The sequence below is a fragment of the Dromiciops gliroides genome, chromosome 5, assembly GCF_019393635.1.
Source record: "Dromiciops gliroides isolate mDroGli1 chromosome 5, mDroGli1.pri, whole genome shotgun sequence".
NCBI lineage: Eukaryota > Metazoa > Chordata > Mammalia > Microbiotheria > Microbiotheriidae > Dromiciops > Dromiciops gliroides.
In genome coordinates, this window is record NC_057865.1 from 190154726 (window position 1) to 190172844 (window position 18119).

Here is an 18119-nt window from a genome sequence, read left to right on the forward strand (position 1 = left end):
ATATAGTTTCCCAAAGCAATCTAACCCAATCTTCTTCAATTCTGGATCAAGTTCACTCTTCATTTGAACCATTCTTTATCCACTTGTTTGTTTGTGTGTTGTTTTCTCCTTTGGGGATACTTGTATAGAACTATTTTCAGTATGCCTCCCATTGAGGAGTCTATGCAGTGTTTAGAGGTTAAATGGCACCAACACAATGCCATCTGCAGACAATAACATCTGAAAGACTTCACCATCTATGGGAAATTCCTTTTCTATTTGGACTCTGTGCTAGATAGCTTCTGTGTTAGTGGCAAACATCTTTGACAAGCATATGTATCCCTGCTTTTATGCCTTACTTGATGCTAATACTCTGAAGATCAAACACAGTCACTTATGTTGTTACATCTTTCAAGGAATATTGCATGATTCTGACATATGCATATGTAACAGCTTATTGGAGGAGAGTTTTAGGTGGCATTTTGCTATACTAAATCAATTTAATTTGGGGTTTGGGTTTTTCTTTTAATAGTTATCAATAAGCATAATGATATCTTATTTTTTTCACACCTTTTGATCAATTGTGTGACTGTGGTATAGAATCCAATTTCTGAAAGTTTCCTATTTTCAATTCAAACTTCAATCAAGTATGACCTCAATCAGTGTATAGATCATTTTCACAAAGATTTTCTAGAAATTGAAAAATAAGCATGAGTCAGTAGTTATTCATATTTTTCTTGATGACCTGTTTTCAATAAATAAAAAGGTCTATCTATCTTTCCCCCCAAGCATTTGGTATCCTACATCTAGAGAATTAATCACTTAATGGACTCACAAATATATTGCTTCTAACACAGACCACCAAAGACTAGTCAAACCATTATTTCTTTAGTGCCATTTCTACATCCCCATGCAGCACATTGAGGACAGGGATGTTAAGATTCCAAATATGGTAGCACCAATAAAATTCGTGGAGAGCAGGATTTATTATGAACATTTCCAAGGATCTTTTCCATTTTTTTGGTCTTGTTCCTTTTCCCCTTCTTTGTTCAATCTTTGCATTCAGGATGATCTGGCTTAATTGTGTCTCTCATCAACCTTTTTATAAACATGGTTTTCCCCTCAGGTTCTCACTGCAGTATGGAATATATGGCTCATAATCTTCCACCATCTTCTTCATAAGATTTTAAAATTGAGTTCATCTTCTTAAGTATTGTTGCCCTTGGCCTCCATATCTCTCTTCTTGGCAAAGAGAGAGAGTATTTCTGCTTGAGGCAGTTTTTTAACTCTTTTTCAATTCTTCATTTTGGCAATTTATTTACCTCGTGTAAAATTCCTTGGGAAATATCAAAAATGAATGTAAATATCTGTTCTTTTAACTATTTCCCCTTTTTAGGTATTACTGGGTGTTTAAACGGGTTAGAATTTACCTGAATTCTATGCCACTATCCTCTCACTTTTGTTCTTTCTTTTAGTTTGGTATTGATTTTTATGTTTGTCCTTATAAGTCTGATTCTACATAAACGGTAGATTCTGAAACAACTCCCATATTGGTAACTGATCTTTTAGAGTATAAACAATTTCCTTTTCTATAATGGTATTTGGTACTTAACTTGTCCAGATCCTCCTGAAAATCTTCTTGAAGAAATTATGCAAAATATATAATTATGAGGCTGCTGTGGAGGTTTTGGCCTCAATCATTTCTAAATCCTAATCATATTTTCTGGCATAACTTTCATCAACAACCTCTATGAACATTTTTTTCATTGAAGTCCCTGACTATTAAATTGTTCATTGATTTGAATTGAAACTCTTGTATCAAGAACTTCTGTATCTTCATCTTTTGCGAAAGATGTTACTGCATATACCAGTATCATTTTCATGTTCTTTTTTTTTTTTGTCATTATGACAAGATGACCAAGTATTCCATAAAATGTTTTTCTTGTTTTCCTTGGATGCCCAGTAATACCAACTCCACTAATTTCTTGATTTGCCATTCCAATGAGTCATATTTCCATTTAGCTACAATTTATTTTTTGTATTTTGGCTTCACTTTAACTGAGAATGCCAAATATGGCAACATTCAGTTCCTCCAGTGGACTGGTAATTGCACAAGACTTTCACATTTAGAGTAACAATAATTAAAATAATATACAAATATACAAAAATCTTACTGAATTAACTTTTCAGATATTTTTATAGGGTTATTGTATGTGTGTCACATATTTCCGCTAATATCGGGGCCATGACTTTTCATATACCCATGTAAGGTAGTGCCTGTTTTTTTAATTGCTTCAAATTGTTTTTCAAATGATAGTGAATACCTACATCATGAAGTGGGTAGGCAGCCTCATAGATATTGTTTGCTATTAATGAATTAATACCTGTAAAAGAGGGAAAGACAAAGATGGTCAGTACCTTCAAGAATAGATTCTGACTAGTGTGAACTAAGTGATAGAGAAATAATATTTATATATCACATTATAATCCATGCATATTTATGTTGAATAAAGGTATGTGAAGCAGTATAACATTGAGGTTAGAGTGGAATCTTGAAGCCTTGGAGTCAAGAAGACATGCGTTCAATTCCTGCCTCCAACTGTTGGCCAGATGCTTAATCGTCCTTGTCTTTCCCTGAATCCTTCATAGCAGATTCACTTGAGGTGCTAGAACCATTATCCTGGACTTGTTCACAGACTTGTTCAATATCTATTGGCTGTATGAATATTATTCCTTTCAATGGTGTCTACATTATTTTAGATAATAACTTTTCAGGGGTAAAAGATCACACAGATAGCATTTACAAAAGGAAAGGAAAGAAGAGAGAGAAGGAAGAGGAGGAGAATAGGGAAGGAAAAGAAAAGGGAAGAGTAGAGAAAAAGAGGAGAAATAGAGGAGAAGGTGAAAAGGGCGGAAATTTAGAAAGGCAGAGAAGGGGAAGGAAATAAAGGACAAAGTCATTTGTGATATGCCCTGGGTGGAACCAAGATAATGAAGTAGGAATCAGGGCAATGATGAGCTCCCACCACCACCAAAAAATGTCATGCAAAGAGATCTAGAAAATACACCACCGAATCCTGATAAAGAAGTTTTTTAAAATGGTGTCGTTTTTTCAGCCCAAAACTACATAGGGAGACAGACAGAAAGGACACTGGGGATGGGGCCTGATGTGTAGCCCACCATGTGGGGCATGGAACACACTAGCACCAGGGGAAAGCTGTGAACTTGCGCAGGGGGAGGATCCCAGAACCATATCAGGCACTCAAGGACACATATCAGGATACCATAACTGGGATAGGTGAAAACTAGCAGCTTGGTTACCTACTACCCATTTCTTGATCACAAATGCAAGACATACTGACAAGAAAAACTGCACTCATCCTCCCCTCCACAGTAATGTGTCACAGATCCTAGGAGCAGAGCAGGATGTTAATTCCAGCCTCCAACCTAATCTAAAGTCTTCAGATAAATAACCAGGACAGCAATCTCATACCAAAAGGGAGCTGGGAGTTCTGTAACTCTGAACTAACAGAATTTCCCATATGGCTGATACTGGCTGAATCCAGTCTACTGTTGCTCAGATACGAACCTAGGCCAAGAACTTGGATAGTTCAGACCAAGGAGACAGCAATCACATTTCACCATGGATCATACCACTTTGAGAGTACTGAAAGAATGCAGGACCTGAGCCTGAGCTGTCCCTGAGCTGCTGAAACAACACTACTGTCATTACCCCCAATAAAGCAACAAAGAAGACCACCCAAGTCCTTCCCTACAGAAGTTTGTAGAATCTGGCCCTAACATCAAGTTCAAAATTGAGAATTGGGATGGAAGAATGAGGAAAAAAAGAATCTCATTACAAAAAGCCATTGTGCTAATAGGAATGTTCAAGACATAAACAGAAAAGAAGAGAATCATTTACAAGAAAAGCCTCAAAGGAAAACACATCTTGAACCCAAATTCAACTAGAATTCATAGAAAAGATGAAGCAGGAGTTTAATTTTTTTTCCTCAATGAAATGAGATTGCTAAAGGGAAAAAAATTGTAAAGAAATGAGAGCTATGGAAGAAAGAATTGGAAGGGGAATTAATAGCACAAGCCACAAGTTCTCTGAAAATTAGAATGGAACAAACAGAAGCCAATGACTTCATGAGACAACAAGAAATATTAAATTGAAGTCAAAGATTAAAAAATAGAAGAAAATATAAGGTATCTCATAGCAAAAACAACTGACCTACAAAATTTATCAAAGGGAAAAAATTAAGAATACTTGAACACTGTGACCAAAACAAGAGCTTAGACATCATATGTCCCCCAAAAAAATCCTAAAAGAAAACTGCCCAGATCTCTCAGAACCAGAGAACAAAACAGAAATAAAAAGAATCCACCAGTTCCCTCCTGAAAAAAAAAATTAAAATTTCCAGGAACATTATAGCTAAAATTCAGAGATAAAAGATCAAAGAAAAACAATGCTAAGGGAACCAGAAAAAAGCAGTCAGGTATAGAGGAGACACAATCAGGATCACCCATGATTTAGCAGCAACCACCATAAAGAGTCAGAGAGCTTGGAAAATTATATTCCAGAAGGCAAAGAATATGGTCTTATAGCCAAAAGTTACTTATGTAGAAAAACTGAAAATATAGATTTTTAATGAAAGGGAGGACATTAAGCCTTCTTGGTGAAAAGGGCAGAGCTATGTAAAAACTTTCAAGTTGAAACATAGGACTTAAAAGAAACATGTAAAGGTAACATAACAAAACAATGATAAAGGACTAAACAAGAGAAAAGTACTTATATTCTAGTATCTAGAAGTGAAACCTAAGGGAAGGAACCCTGATTTTAAACCTCCACTGCCTTGCAGCTATACCCATATATGGGAAAGGCTTCAAGAGTTAACCCCGAGGAAAAATCAGGAGTCGGAGTCCCTTAGGCAGTTGGATATTGGACATCACATCCCTCTGGCAACTCCTGCGGTGGCACTGGTGCCAAACTGTATTGGCTCTGCCTCTCCTTTAGATCCACCAGTGTCATGGAGAGGGAAAACCTGCTGCATGGGCAACAGCTTGTTTTCCATATTGATCTGCCCAGGCCAGCACCCTGGAGAGGATACTCCAGCTACTCCTCATGGGGTAGATACAACACAGGATGCGGCAGTTACTGGTTATAAGTCACCCAGGAGCTGTGGCTCCCTTATTGGACTGCACAGCCACACTGTGGCCTGTGGCTCTTCAAGGTGCTGATCCATGGTCATCCGTGATTGGTGGAGACCTACTACTACTAGAGGTGAAACGTGTTCCCTATGAACCCTATCATCATCAGGGTTCAAAGAGGGAGGTTAATTAGATGGGTGGTTCTGTTATATCTTGATAATTTTTAAAGAATAATAGAAAAGTTGGGGAAGAGAAATATAGTAGGAAAGGATAAGGAAGGTTAGGAAAAATTATTTCACATAATCAGGATGTGCAAGTAGATATCTATAGAAATATGGAGAAGAAGGTACGGGTGAGCAGCTGACACTTGAACCTCACTAATGTCTGAATTGGTCAAAGGAGGGAAGAATATACATATACACATGTGCATGCATACACATATAAAGAGGTACCCACACTCAACAGGGAAACATGAAGGAAAGGGAGAAGTGAGGATAAAGGGAGGGTATATTAATAGAGGAATTCTCTCCTAGAAAAACAAACCCTAAAGATGCTCAAAAATGTAGCTCCTTTAGAGTAGCAAAGTATGGTAATCTTAAGGGATACCCATAATTGAGGAATGACTGAACAAATTATGGTATATAAGTGTGATAGAATTCTATTGTGCTATAATAAAAAGGATATATTCAGAGAAACCTAGAAAGACATACAAACATACAGTCAAGTGAACAGAACCAAGAGAAAAATCTGTACAAAGATAACAGGATGGTAAAGTCAAGTCATTTGAAAAGAATTAGGAACTCTGAACAATAGAAAGATCAACCACAATTCCAGAAGACTAACAATGACACATGATCCCCTCTCCTGTTAGAGAAGTGAAGGATTGGGAACAAAAAACAAAGCATACCTATTTTTTTTTGATATGGCCAATGCAGAAATGTGTTTCACTTGACTATATGTGTTTGTAACAATGGTTTTGTTTTTCCTTACTTTTCAAAGATAGAAGGGAGAGGGGGGACCTAGGTGAAGAGGAAGGTGAGAAGGCAGTATTTGGTTGATATATTTAAAAAGTATTTTTTTAAAGATACATTTTTTTTGCTTTCCCACTATTCATATATATTCTTTGTCCTCATGCCAAACTCTGAAGATGAAATATAGGTGAGTAAGATAGGTGACTAGGAAGGGGCAGCTAGGTGGCACAGTAGATAGAGCACCGGCCCTGGAGTCAGGAGTACCTGAGTTCAAATCCAGCCTCAGACACTTAACGCTTACTAGCTGTGTGACCCTGGGCAAGTCACTTAACCCCAATTGCCTCACTAAAAAAAAGAAAAAAGAAAAAAAAGATAGGTGACTGGGAAAGGAGAAACTTGATCATCCATAGCCCTCTCTAAGGTACAATGGTGGATAGCCAAGATCGACTCTTTTAAAATTTATGCCCTAACCACCTTCCCTGTCCTCCAGTTTCTAAACCTAAATTCAGAACCACTGGAGTCACATTCAGTTATCTAGCAATCCTCTTCTTAGGATTTAGGAACCACGCTCTCTTATTCAGTTGGTTCTGGGGTACAAGGCTTGAGCACAAGAAAAACATGCTGCTGATCCCATTGCAAGATCATCACTAATAAAGTTCAGGAAGAAGGATAGCTGATTCGTATGAGGCTGTAGGAGGCAGTAGTCTAGGAGGGGCAATTATTCCAATGAGTTGAAAGCTTGGGTGGACTTAGAGCAAAGATATCGCCAGGCTATTAGGATGCCTTTTCTGATTTTAAGTTTCCTGTATATCATCAACATAAAACAGTGAGAAAATTGGAAGAGATTTTTTTGGAAAGAAGAAAGGATAGAGGAATGCTTGGGTTACTCAATGAACTACAGATTTGTGTTACTCTAAAGACTATAATTTCACTCTGAGCATCATTAATCAGTTCAAGAATGGTAACCACAGCAATGTGAAGCCACCCTACAATAATCAAGGGGAAGAGTCCCAAGTGCTAGCAAAGGAGGGGAGGAAGGGAGTTCAAAGTTTCCAAAAGGCTGTCGACATGGATAAAAGCTGAAACATCACAGGCTATCAGCTCCCCTACCTCTGTTCCCATCATCCCTCCCCACCACAAAGTGTTGCCATGGCAACTAGAGCCAGAAAATAACCAGAAAATCCATTTGAGGTCATCTCAAAACAGCAAGAAAGAGACAGAGCAGGTGGTTGGGCCACTTGGCCTTCCTCTGGTTCCCACTGTGTCCTCAGCATTATGGTACAATATCTGGGTCCAGATTGGCAATTAAGACTTGTGTCTTCCAATTCAGTTTCTCTTATCAATCTCTCCTTTCCTTTTCTCTTCTGTCCTTTCTCAATCAGATCAGGAGCTATTCTATAATTTGATATTCTGAGGAGGTTGTCTATGACACTCAAAAGTTATGTGACTTACTCAAGGTCACACAATCAGGATATGTCAGAAGCAGGACTTAAATCCAGTTCTTTACAATTTCAGGACTGGCTTTATGGCCATTATGACTTATTGCTCTTATCAACAACCTTTGGAAGCTAAAAAGGATCTGTCACAAAGTGATCTACTTCCCTAAACTCTCCCTACCACCCCATTCTTATTCCTTACCCTGCAGCCAAATCTTTTTAGTTGGAGTACTGTGAAGGCTTTTGGCATATTTGTCAAATTTGGCATTTGTGCCACATAATTTATCTCCCAACAATTTGCTGGGCTTTGTACTTTTTATGGATTTTTATAGGTGTTGCTCAGTCTTGAACACTCATAAACTTCCTGAGTGTCCTCTGGTTTTTTTCTGCATGCTTAATAAGCACTCGGGCCTCAGATAGGCATACAAAAGGTGCTCAATAAACATTTATTGAGTGTCCTTCTCTACCCTTTTTCCCCATGGAAAGGATCCCAAGTGTCCAGCTTCCTATCTTGTGGGTCAATATGATCCTGGTGACTATTTCATTAAGTTATGTCATTTTCCTAATTCAGACAAGTAAATACCCAAATCCCCAAGATCTACCCCAATGACTTTTCAGGGGGAATTCTATCAGTGTTTCTGAGCAATGTGGGTGGTAAATAAACCAACCACTTTCCTTAGTCCCTTGGTTTGTACCTCAAACTCAAAATTCAAGATCCCACCCTTAATAGAGTAGGAAATAAATTTAAAAGAAGAAAAAAATCAAATATTTTGAAAGGAGGTCTTCCTTTGAAAATAATTTTTCCTCCCTTTAAAAAAAAATGAACTAATTGATTCCATCATGTATAATCCATCTGGCCATACTAAGCTTTCTTCTTCAGGATCAGATCTAAGTTTTTTCCTCCCTACAACCAGCCCAAGGGATGCTCAGGCCCTCACCACAGGGTTCCCCTGGGGTGAGCAGTGGGAGGGGGGAAGTTTAAGCATACTGGATTGCCTGACCTGGGCCCCTTAACCTCAACTTATACAACATACTGGAATGGCGAATTCCTACCAAAGTTAAAGAATAACTTGTAGTATTAAAAACAGTTGCCTGGAAATCTAGGCAGTTGCTGGGTTGCACAATGGATAGAGCATTGGACTTAAAGTCAGGAAGATCTGAGTTCAAATCCAACCTTAGACACTTAACAGCTATGTGACTAGGAGCAAGTCACTCTCAGCCTCAGTTTCCCCCCTGTTAAATTGAGATAATAATAGAATCTACCTCCCAGAGATGCTGCAAAGATAAAATGATACAATATTTATAAAGTACACTGCAAAACTTAGAGTGCTATATAAATCCTAATTGGTGGTGGTGGTGGTGGTGGTAGTAGTAGTAGTAGTGGTAGTAGTGGTGGTGGTGGTAGTAGTAGTGGTAGTGGTAATAGTGGTAGTGGTAGTAGTAATAGTAAACTGAGGGGCAAAATGATTTACCCATATGATTATATATATACCCATACGATTATATATATATATATTTATGTATATATACATGTACACACACACATATATATATACACACATACATATACACATATTTGTGTTTGTGTGTGCACAGAAGAACCTTGGGAGGAAAAGTCCACAAACCTAACTTTTCATATGTATATTCATGGTTTAGAGCTATAATATATGCAAACCTAGGTATGTGCTTATATAGACACACATATAACCATGATTGTGATTTCAACAATCAAAGTAAATAAACATTTATTAAGTGCCTACCTTGTGCCAGGCACTGTTCAAGCACTAGGGACACAAATCAGAAAAAAAAAAAAAAGTCCTTGATTTAATCAGTGAAGATGTAATGAAGAGAGGACTGGCCTTTATTTAGCTAACATCGATGTAGCACTTTCTATGTGCCTGGCACTGTGCTAAACACTTTATATTATCTGATTTCATTCTCACAACAACCTAGTGAGATAGGTGCTGCTTATTATGCCCATTTTACAAATGAGGAAACTGAGGCAAACAGAGATTTTTTTTTTTAAATAACTTACTCAGGGTCACACAAGTAGTGTCTGAGGTCATATTTGAACTCGAGTCTTCCCAACTCCAGGCCTGACGCTTTATCTACTATGCCACCTAGCTATCCTGGCTTCAGTGTCCTACCTCTGGCACATACTTGGTCATGTGAATGAACATGGGCAAATTACTTAATTTCTCAGTGCCCAAAGCATCTCTCCTATAACAAATATGTGTGTATACAATATACATATTGTAGTAAATTTACTCATCTATAATATTCATTATCATCCCCATTTTACAAAGGAGCAAATTGAAGCTTAGCAAAGTAACTTACCCATGGGTTAGCTAAAAATCATGAATCTAGGACATGAACTGCCTCTCTATGAGATTCTAGAGGACAAACATGAAATATGATGAAAACTAGTTTCTGATAGACTTGCTACCTGTTTTTGTGCCTAATTCTATGCATGACAGGACTAACAGATAGGATCTAGGTGGTCAGAGAACTGAGAACTGGGTGTCGGAGGTTGAGGGAACAATTCAGAAAAGTGGATGACAACTGAGGAGCGATTGTATTCCATCGTGTCTCAGAGCTGGTGTTAGTCTTTGGGGTGGGATGGAAACAATCCTAAGTGTGGAAAGGAAGGAGTGTGGACCAAGAGTTGGCATTTGGGCTATTTGTAGGAGGTAGCTCTTGAGAGTGAGTTTGGCATGAGAAGGACCCACTGAATACATATGGGACTGAGTGAGAAAGTGGAAAATACAGGGATCTCAAAAAAAAGTAGGCAAAGAAGAGGACACAATAAATGGGCATGGGAGAGACGATGTGAAAAGGACAAGTGTAGGTGACATCCCTGGTTGCTTGTTGAGATCCAATTTGCTAGAGACTACTTACAGATCTTGGTACTAGTACCCCACATCCACAGAGCAAGAGGAGAGGTGATGAAAGGCTGCTAACCAAGATTTTGGCTTCTATAGCTTTTCTGAATTGGGCCTTTCTTAGCTCCAATTAATCTGTTTTGAGCAAAGAGAGCCTCGATAGAGGTACTCTGAGCAACAAAGTTATGGGTTCTGAGTGACTTTGAGAGTTTCATGACACTAGAACCTTAAACAAAAGCCTGAAAAACCTAACTTTTCACAGGTACTCTCATGGGCACCTTTATCTTGCTAAGGGTGAAGAAAAAGCCAAGTAGCTAAAGTTTACCCCATAACTCCCTTAGAGAATCTCACAAAATTGACAAGTGCCTTTTGGGTGACAGGGTCTAACAACCCCCTTCCCTCTGAGCCAAACTCAAAGGAAACTTTTATCTACCACACAGGTATTTAGAGGATGATGCTGACTTAGCTCCTGAAAAACCATTTGGTTTTGATTCTCCCCAGAATAGGTCCCAGCTCACCAAGCATTCTGCTTTCATCCCCATTCTCCAACCCAACAAAAATCTAAACCAGATCTGCTGCACTGTGCATTTAACAGAAACTATATTTACCCATCACCAAATTGTCTTGACGTGTGCTTAATTACTTAAATGCCTTTAATCCTGGGTCTTTTCTTCTAACAAAATGTAAACCAGTTCAGCTGGCTAAATGATAAACCAGATGTTTACAACATACAACTTGGTCTGGCTTTGGTCAAAATAATTAAGACATCATCTCCTGAGTGGAAAGGGAGGGGGCATCCAAAGCTTCTATTTGTTTAAGTGCTCTGACACCAAAAGGTCCATGAAAGGAGAGATCCATCAATCAGCAATTTTCTGTCCACTCAAGGTAACAATAGCTTCCATATGTAGGAATGAGAAGACATTTTACCCCCCTAGAAATGGTCAAAGTGGGGCCTCCATGCTTTCTCCGGCCACAGGACTTCAATGTCAATGAAAACAAAGAAATGGATATCTATCCCTTCCCTAAAGAGCCTCCTTCACCAAAAAAAGAAAAAAGCCTGGATCTGAGATCTTGTAAAATGTTTCTGCAGCCCCATACACTCCATTTAATGGATTGATCTTGAGATGTTAATCAGCCTGAAAAAACAATTCAAGTTTAAGAGAAATCAGGCTGTCACTAAGCACTTTTGAATCAAAATGTTTTCATAGTCATCTAATTCTAGACTCTTCAAGGCTACAAGCTCTTTCTATCACTAGAGGCATCACAAGAATCACCATATAACAGCATCTTCTCAGCCAAAGTTGTGGTAAACGTGAATGACTTTAAAAGGACTCTGGCTGGTTGCTATAGTTTATATAGCTCCACAGAAGATACAGAATGGGCCTATATAAAAGTCCCTCAATCGTCATAATTCTCCTGCCCTTTCTAAAGGACTTTGAGCAATTCCCCCCTCTCCTGGATCTCACATTCCCTCAGAAACTATTCAGTTCATGACTCACAGTATCCTGTGCTACATAGAATTCCATTATTAATACAAGCACAGAGATTAATTCTGCTCAATGAGTACTCATTGCAAATGTCAAATGTTGCACAAAACAGGGAAACCACATTTGCCAAAATCATTTGCCATTTTTATGAAGGATGTTCATGAAGGATCCAAATTTGCAGGGGGGAAGCTTATCTATATATTGTGCCTTGGCTTGTATGAAAAGAATTCACTTAAGCCCCTTGCCCAGCTATCTCCTGAATAAGATATAACCTCTCTCTTCAAAGTAGAATTCTCCTTGGTCCTGAGTTCTTATTGTCTATAATAAAGATTATCCAATACTTGGGTGAACACACCTTGGCATAATTCATTACACCTCTCAGACTTATTCTTTAAAAGGAGGCAGAAACCTAAGAGAAACAAGCAGTCAGATAGAATAAGAAAATCCCATCTACATCAGACTTGGAGAGAATCCTCTCTATCCACAAGGTCAGGAGTCATATGAAAGCTCAGAAATACTTAAGGGTCCCAAGATTTAGTTTTGACGATAGATAGGAGGAAAGGGATTCAGAAACTCAGCAAGAGAAGGTAGGAGAGGAGATAGTCACCTGATCTCATTCAGACCTGAAAAAAAGTCATTGACCACAACCTATTTAGTCACAAAGGAGAGAGAAAAACACGGATCTCTACCTTTTCTGGTACTGTGAGTCAGAAACTGTATAGTTTCTGAGTGAAGGCATAATCCTCTATGGGGGAAAGCTACTTCAAATCATCAGGAGAGGAGAGCTTTTATGACTACTGAGGATCCGTGATCTCATTCTGCATTTCCTTTGGGGTCAAATAAAACCTATTATATAGTCAATATCTTGTTAGCCTAAGTACATGTAGCAGAGATAAGAGCCTTCTTTTCGGGAGGAACACAAGCCAAGTTCTGATGTTACTTGCGGAACACTTGGGAAAAAACATGAGGTAAAACAAGTTAGTGAGTGGTCCAAGAGTGTATATAGCTCAGTTGTGTCAGGGGTCCAATGAACACAAAGGTTAAACTTTCCTGATTTTAATATATACGTGAACTTAAAAAAATATATGCCTTAAGTCGGCATTTTGCTCTACTGAGTTAAATTTATTTTTTATTATGAAGCAATAAACATATCAGTATCATTTATTCTCTGCACCTTTTATCATGTGACCATAGGGATTTGGTATGCCTTCAAAATTATTTTTCAAAAACCTACCTATTCCTTCCTGATGTGTTCAGCAAGGGCAATATCAATGTTTGTGTGGATCATTATTCTAAACATTTTAGAAATATGAGAAAGCAGGCATATTGATTGGTAACAACTGATAGCTTGTCAATCACTTTTTTTGGATAGTGGTAGGTTTTGAGTTTTTTCCCATTATTTTCTTATCAATCATATGTGTACTTTTTAAAAAATCTAAGTTAGAGGGCAGCTAGGTAGCACAGTGGATAAAGCACCAGCCCTGGATTCAGGACAACCTGAGTTCAAATCTGGCCTTAGACACTTGATAATAGCTGTGTGACCCTGGGCAAGTCACTTATTGCCCCACAAAAAAATAACCAAAAAAAAAATCAAAGTTAATTTGTTTATTTCTTGCATATCCATATTAGTTTCTTTTTCTTTTTCTTTTTCTTTTTTTGGGTGAGGCAATTGGGGTTAAGTGACTTGCCCAGGGTCACACAGCTAGTAAGTATCAAGTGTCTGAGGCCAGATTTGAACTCAGGTACTCCTGACTCCAGGATTGGTACTCTGTGCCACCTAGCTGCCCCTCATATTGATTTCTTTATCCAGTAACACCTTCCTTCTTCACTGGGAATATTTCCTTTTGTGCTTTCAAGATTTTGGTTCATAAAAGTCTCCTATCCCCCTCTCAGACTTCTTTCCCATGTAAAACTTTAGGCCACAGAGTCCTACTTTTCCTTAAACTTTTTGAAATCTACTCTTTCAAAATCTAAGGTGCAGGGGGCAGCTAGATGGTGCAGTGGTTAAAGCACCGGCCCTGGACTCAGGAGTACCTGAGTTCAAATCCGGCCTCAGACACTTGACACTTACTAGCTGTGTGACCGTGGGCAAGTCACTTAACCCCAATTGCCTCACTAAAAAAAAAAAAAAAAATCTAAGGTGCATATCAGACTTTGTTCAACTTTCCTTTCATTATTTACCTTGAAATCTAACACGAAGTGATCACTTTATCCCCAAGAACCCATCATGTCCACTTCACTAACTAAGCAAAGCCCTCCTGAAATTGGCAGAAACCAGGTCCAGTACAGAAGCTCCCTTCTTTCCTTCCTCTACTTTTTGAAGTTCTCACTAAAACAATCCAAAGAATTTTCAAATGCTATCATTTTAGTGAAGAGAGCTCCACTATGTGGCCTGAATGAACTGAAGGGCCCTCTTGCTTTGATACAATTATTTTTGTCTACTTCTCAAACTTTCTGCTTATTTCCCCCTTCCATCTAAGTAATTTATAGTGTACTTTTAGGATAATCCAATGACAATACTGGTTCTGTTTCTCTTTCCACTGATATTCACTGAAATACTCTATAGCTCCCCTCAACCCCCTGCCCCAGGAAGTCGATTTTAATTTCACAGCATATATTCATAATATACAGCACTACAGTCACCCCATCTTCTTCTATCAATTTTATTTCTTAATCTCATCATGAGTCCCATTCCACAGTCTATAATCTCTATAAGTTCAAATTTGCACACTTCCACTGGAATCTTTATTATGCTGTTTACCCAAATTTTTGAGGCTTGTATATAAAAACCATGGGTTTCTTGATTAAATTTTATTTCCTTTAAATTGCTGAGCATAAATACTGTTATTCTTCTCATATTATAGCTGCTCTGCTCTTTGGTATTTGGTACTTTGGTACTTGGTCAATACACATAGGGGAGTTTTCTCCCTCTAAGTTTCAAGTCCTTTTGATAATCTGATCAAGGGGCTCAAGGAAAATATATTTTTCTAGTCCCTGTTAGAGACACTCTGTCCCTAGACAATATTCCTACCTTTTAAGTCATGCTCCAAAAATCCCTATCCTATTTTCAGATACTTTCTTAACAAATCTACATATCTCTTCTAAATGACTTAATTTCTATGTGTATATATCCATTACAGTTAAAGAAAAAAACATCATCTATATACCCAGTTACCACATTTTGTCCCATACTCCATTCTCCCTAGCAATGGTTTTTCCCTAGACTCCTTCTTGTAGTATCATGTCCTGACACAAAAATCAGCAGAAGTTGGAAGCAGTATTCATAATTTAAGTCTTGGAAGGTTGTGCATCCTGTCACAGACTGATGACTCAGCAATACATAAGGACTCCGTATAATCAGGCTCATGTCTCCAATTAGCTATCTTAACAAAAAGTCATCAACCATAACTATTCATCTCTTCTTCCACTCATCCTTACTAGACGACCTCTATTTTGATACATCCAAGCATTTCCCAAGAGTTTCCCAATCTGTTCCAAATGTTCAGCACTACCTCTTCTCTTTCTTAACTACATGACAAAGATGAGGACACCATTAGATCTCTTCCAATTTTTTTTGCCCTTTGTTTTTACCTTGGAGTCCTTTCCCCATTCTTTCATAGTGGATTCATAACTGACCCAATGAAAATATTTGCCACAATGCTTGAAGGTGAAAAAACTTTAATTATGAGGAAACATTTTCTGGATTACATTTAGTAGAAGGATGTGATGTGGATAAGCCCAGACATAACAATATCAAAAATCAAGGATTTTAGGTGAACAAAATTCTCCAAGAATAGACACTTAAAAATAGGGGAAAGCATAGGCAAGAAGAAAAGAGAGCACAGTGAGCAGGTACCAGAGTAGTGTAATCAGACACAATGAATGAATGAATGAATGAATGAATGAATGAATGAAGCATTTATTAAAGACTTAAGATGTACAAAGCACTGAAGTTTTCAATAGCAATGGGAGACAATCATGCTCTCAAAGTGCTCACATTCTAAATCTCTCAAGTGCAGAATTCCGCTATTTCCAAAGTTATTGTTATTGCTGTTGTTGTTTGGTCATTTCCAGTCATATCTGACACTTTGTGACCCCATTTGGGATTTTCTTGGCAATGATGCAGGGGTGGTTTGCCATTTCCTTCTCCAGCTCATTTTACAGATGAGGAAACTAAGGTAAACAGGGTAAAGTGACTTGCACAAAGTCATATAGCTAGTAAGTGTCTGAGTCCAGATTTGAACTCAGGGAGATGAGTTTTCCTGACTCCAGGCCCGGTACTCTATCCACTGTGCCAACTAGCTGCCCCTTCAAAAGTCATAAACAAATTAAAATTATTTATACCTTTATATAATCTTACTTTCAGGGATAAGAAGTGAAGCATTAATAAAGTAAACACTTTGAAATAATGGCATACAGAAGGCTCAAGATCATCTGATTAATTTTCTAAGTCCCCATAAGGCCCTAAAGAAAGGGGATTCATGCTGTAGGTAAGTGCTGAAGTCATCTCCAATCATCTTGATTTATATCTTGCCACTGAACCCAGATGACTCCAGAAGAGAAAGTGAGGCTGGTGACTTTGCACAGCCCTGCCTTACTGAAATCCAATTCACTTCAAGTCATGGCATCACCTCCCCGATGTCATGGTCCTCTTTGAGAACACAGGAAAAACAACAAGCACAACCCCTGTGATGGAGTAGAAAAGTGCTTCCCAATCACATAGATTCGCATTCATCCACTACAACGAAAATTCTTTCAGTCCACAGCACGTTTACTACTAAAGGTTCTTACTTTTTAAAACCTATAAACTTAAAACTGGACCTCTCCTCCTATTGGATGCCTTGTTCTTTCATTTTCCTAGATCCTGGCCCCATGCCCTGAGCCACTGAGAGGTCAGTGCTGACATTATCGAGATTAGAGAAGTCAATGAGAGAACAAAATGAAGCTTTTTTACCAGTCGCCATAAATTTGGGGATGGAAAACAATGACTCCTGAAGTCTTCCTTTTAGTTCTAATATTTCATGAAATTCTGGAACAAGATGTAAAACAAACATGGGAACTGACATATAAATGCACACAGCCAGTAGAAGTCACACTTTTCAGAAAGTAAACTGCCTAAGGTTTCAATTGTCAAGTTTATTCACTACGTATGCCTAATGATGGGATCTACAAAGAAGACTTAGGAAAGTCTACAAACTGATATGCCTCTGAGCAGAGTTTCTAGGGCAAGTTATTGTTACCATAATCCTTTTTTCTCTACCATCCAAAAACGCAAAAATGACATCAAAGACCAAGTGGAACAAATTCTTTAGAACCACAGAAAATCGAGCTGAAAAGACCTTTGGATGTCATCTAGAATAAACCCCTCATTTTACTTAAACAGTTCCAGATTTGGTGAAATGACTTGCCATAGGTTACTTGATTAGTCCATGGCAAAGCCAAGCCTAGAACTTAGATTTCATCTGATTCCTAGTCCAATGATTCTTCTACTACATTTGTTCTTTGGAATTTTTCTCTGCTGGAGTTCTTGAAAAGGAGTTTTGCCTTTTCGTACTGAAAAAAGCAATGCTGCAGCAGAAGAATTAAAAGTTCTGTTTTTCTATTGTTTTCTAGCCCTATTCCATGCCCTTATAGCAGATACTCACACAAGTCTGAATAAAGGTTGTAATGAAAGGAAGGTTCAGACAAGCCAAAGAGTTGCAAGGGAAATTCCATTATATAACAGACAAATTGGGAGGGGGTAATGATTATTCTTATTGCAAAAAAAAGAGTCTTCTCTGATATAAAAGGATTTACTATTACATTGAAATGGGAGTTCCTTTGCACTTAATTGTTGGTTTATAAATATGTGGCTATATTTTCAGAACCAAAAGGCAGATCACCTGTTAATCCACATTGCTTTGCTGCAATGACTGGTTGGGCTTCTGTATTATAGCAGTGTCATAACAATCAGAAACAGCCTAGGAAATCAGCATAGCCTCACCATGGCCCACCCCACAGACTATACACCCTTGTTCTGGATATTATACTTCAGTTAGTACAGATTAAGATCACATTATTTTTTTTTTCAGACAGCCATGTCACACTGTTGACTCATACTAAACATCCCTTTAGTCAGGGAAGTCATAATCCCTAAAAGCCAAATCTTTCTCAAAGCTTGGAAACCATATGTAGAGGAAAGAGCACTAGACTTGGGAATGAGAAGAGCTGAAT

General features: G+C 38.1%; 1 protein-coding gene across 1 annotated transcript in view; it reads right to left on the reverse strand.

Moving 5' to 3' along the window:
• The window catches only part of ANO2 (anoctamin 2), a 518536-nt gene that overhangs the window by 349072 nt on the left and 151345 nt on the right, over positions 1-18119 (reverse strand). The window contains exon 7 of the mRNA XM_043967816.1: positions 2308-2363. Coding sequence (XP_043823751.1) covers positions 2308-2363 — 56 coding nt within the window. The remainder of the gene's footprint in view (positions 1-2307; positions 2364-18119) is intronic.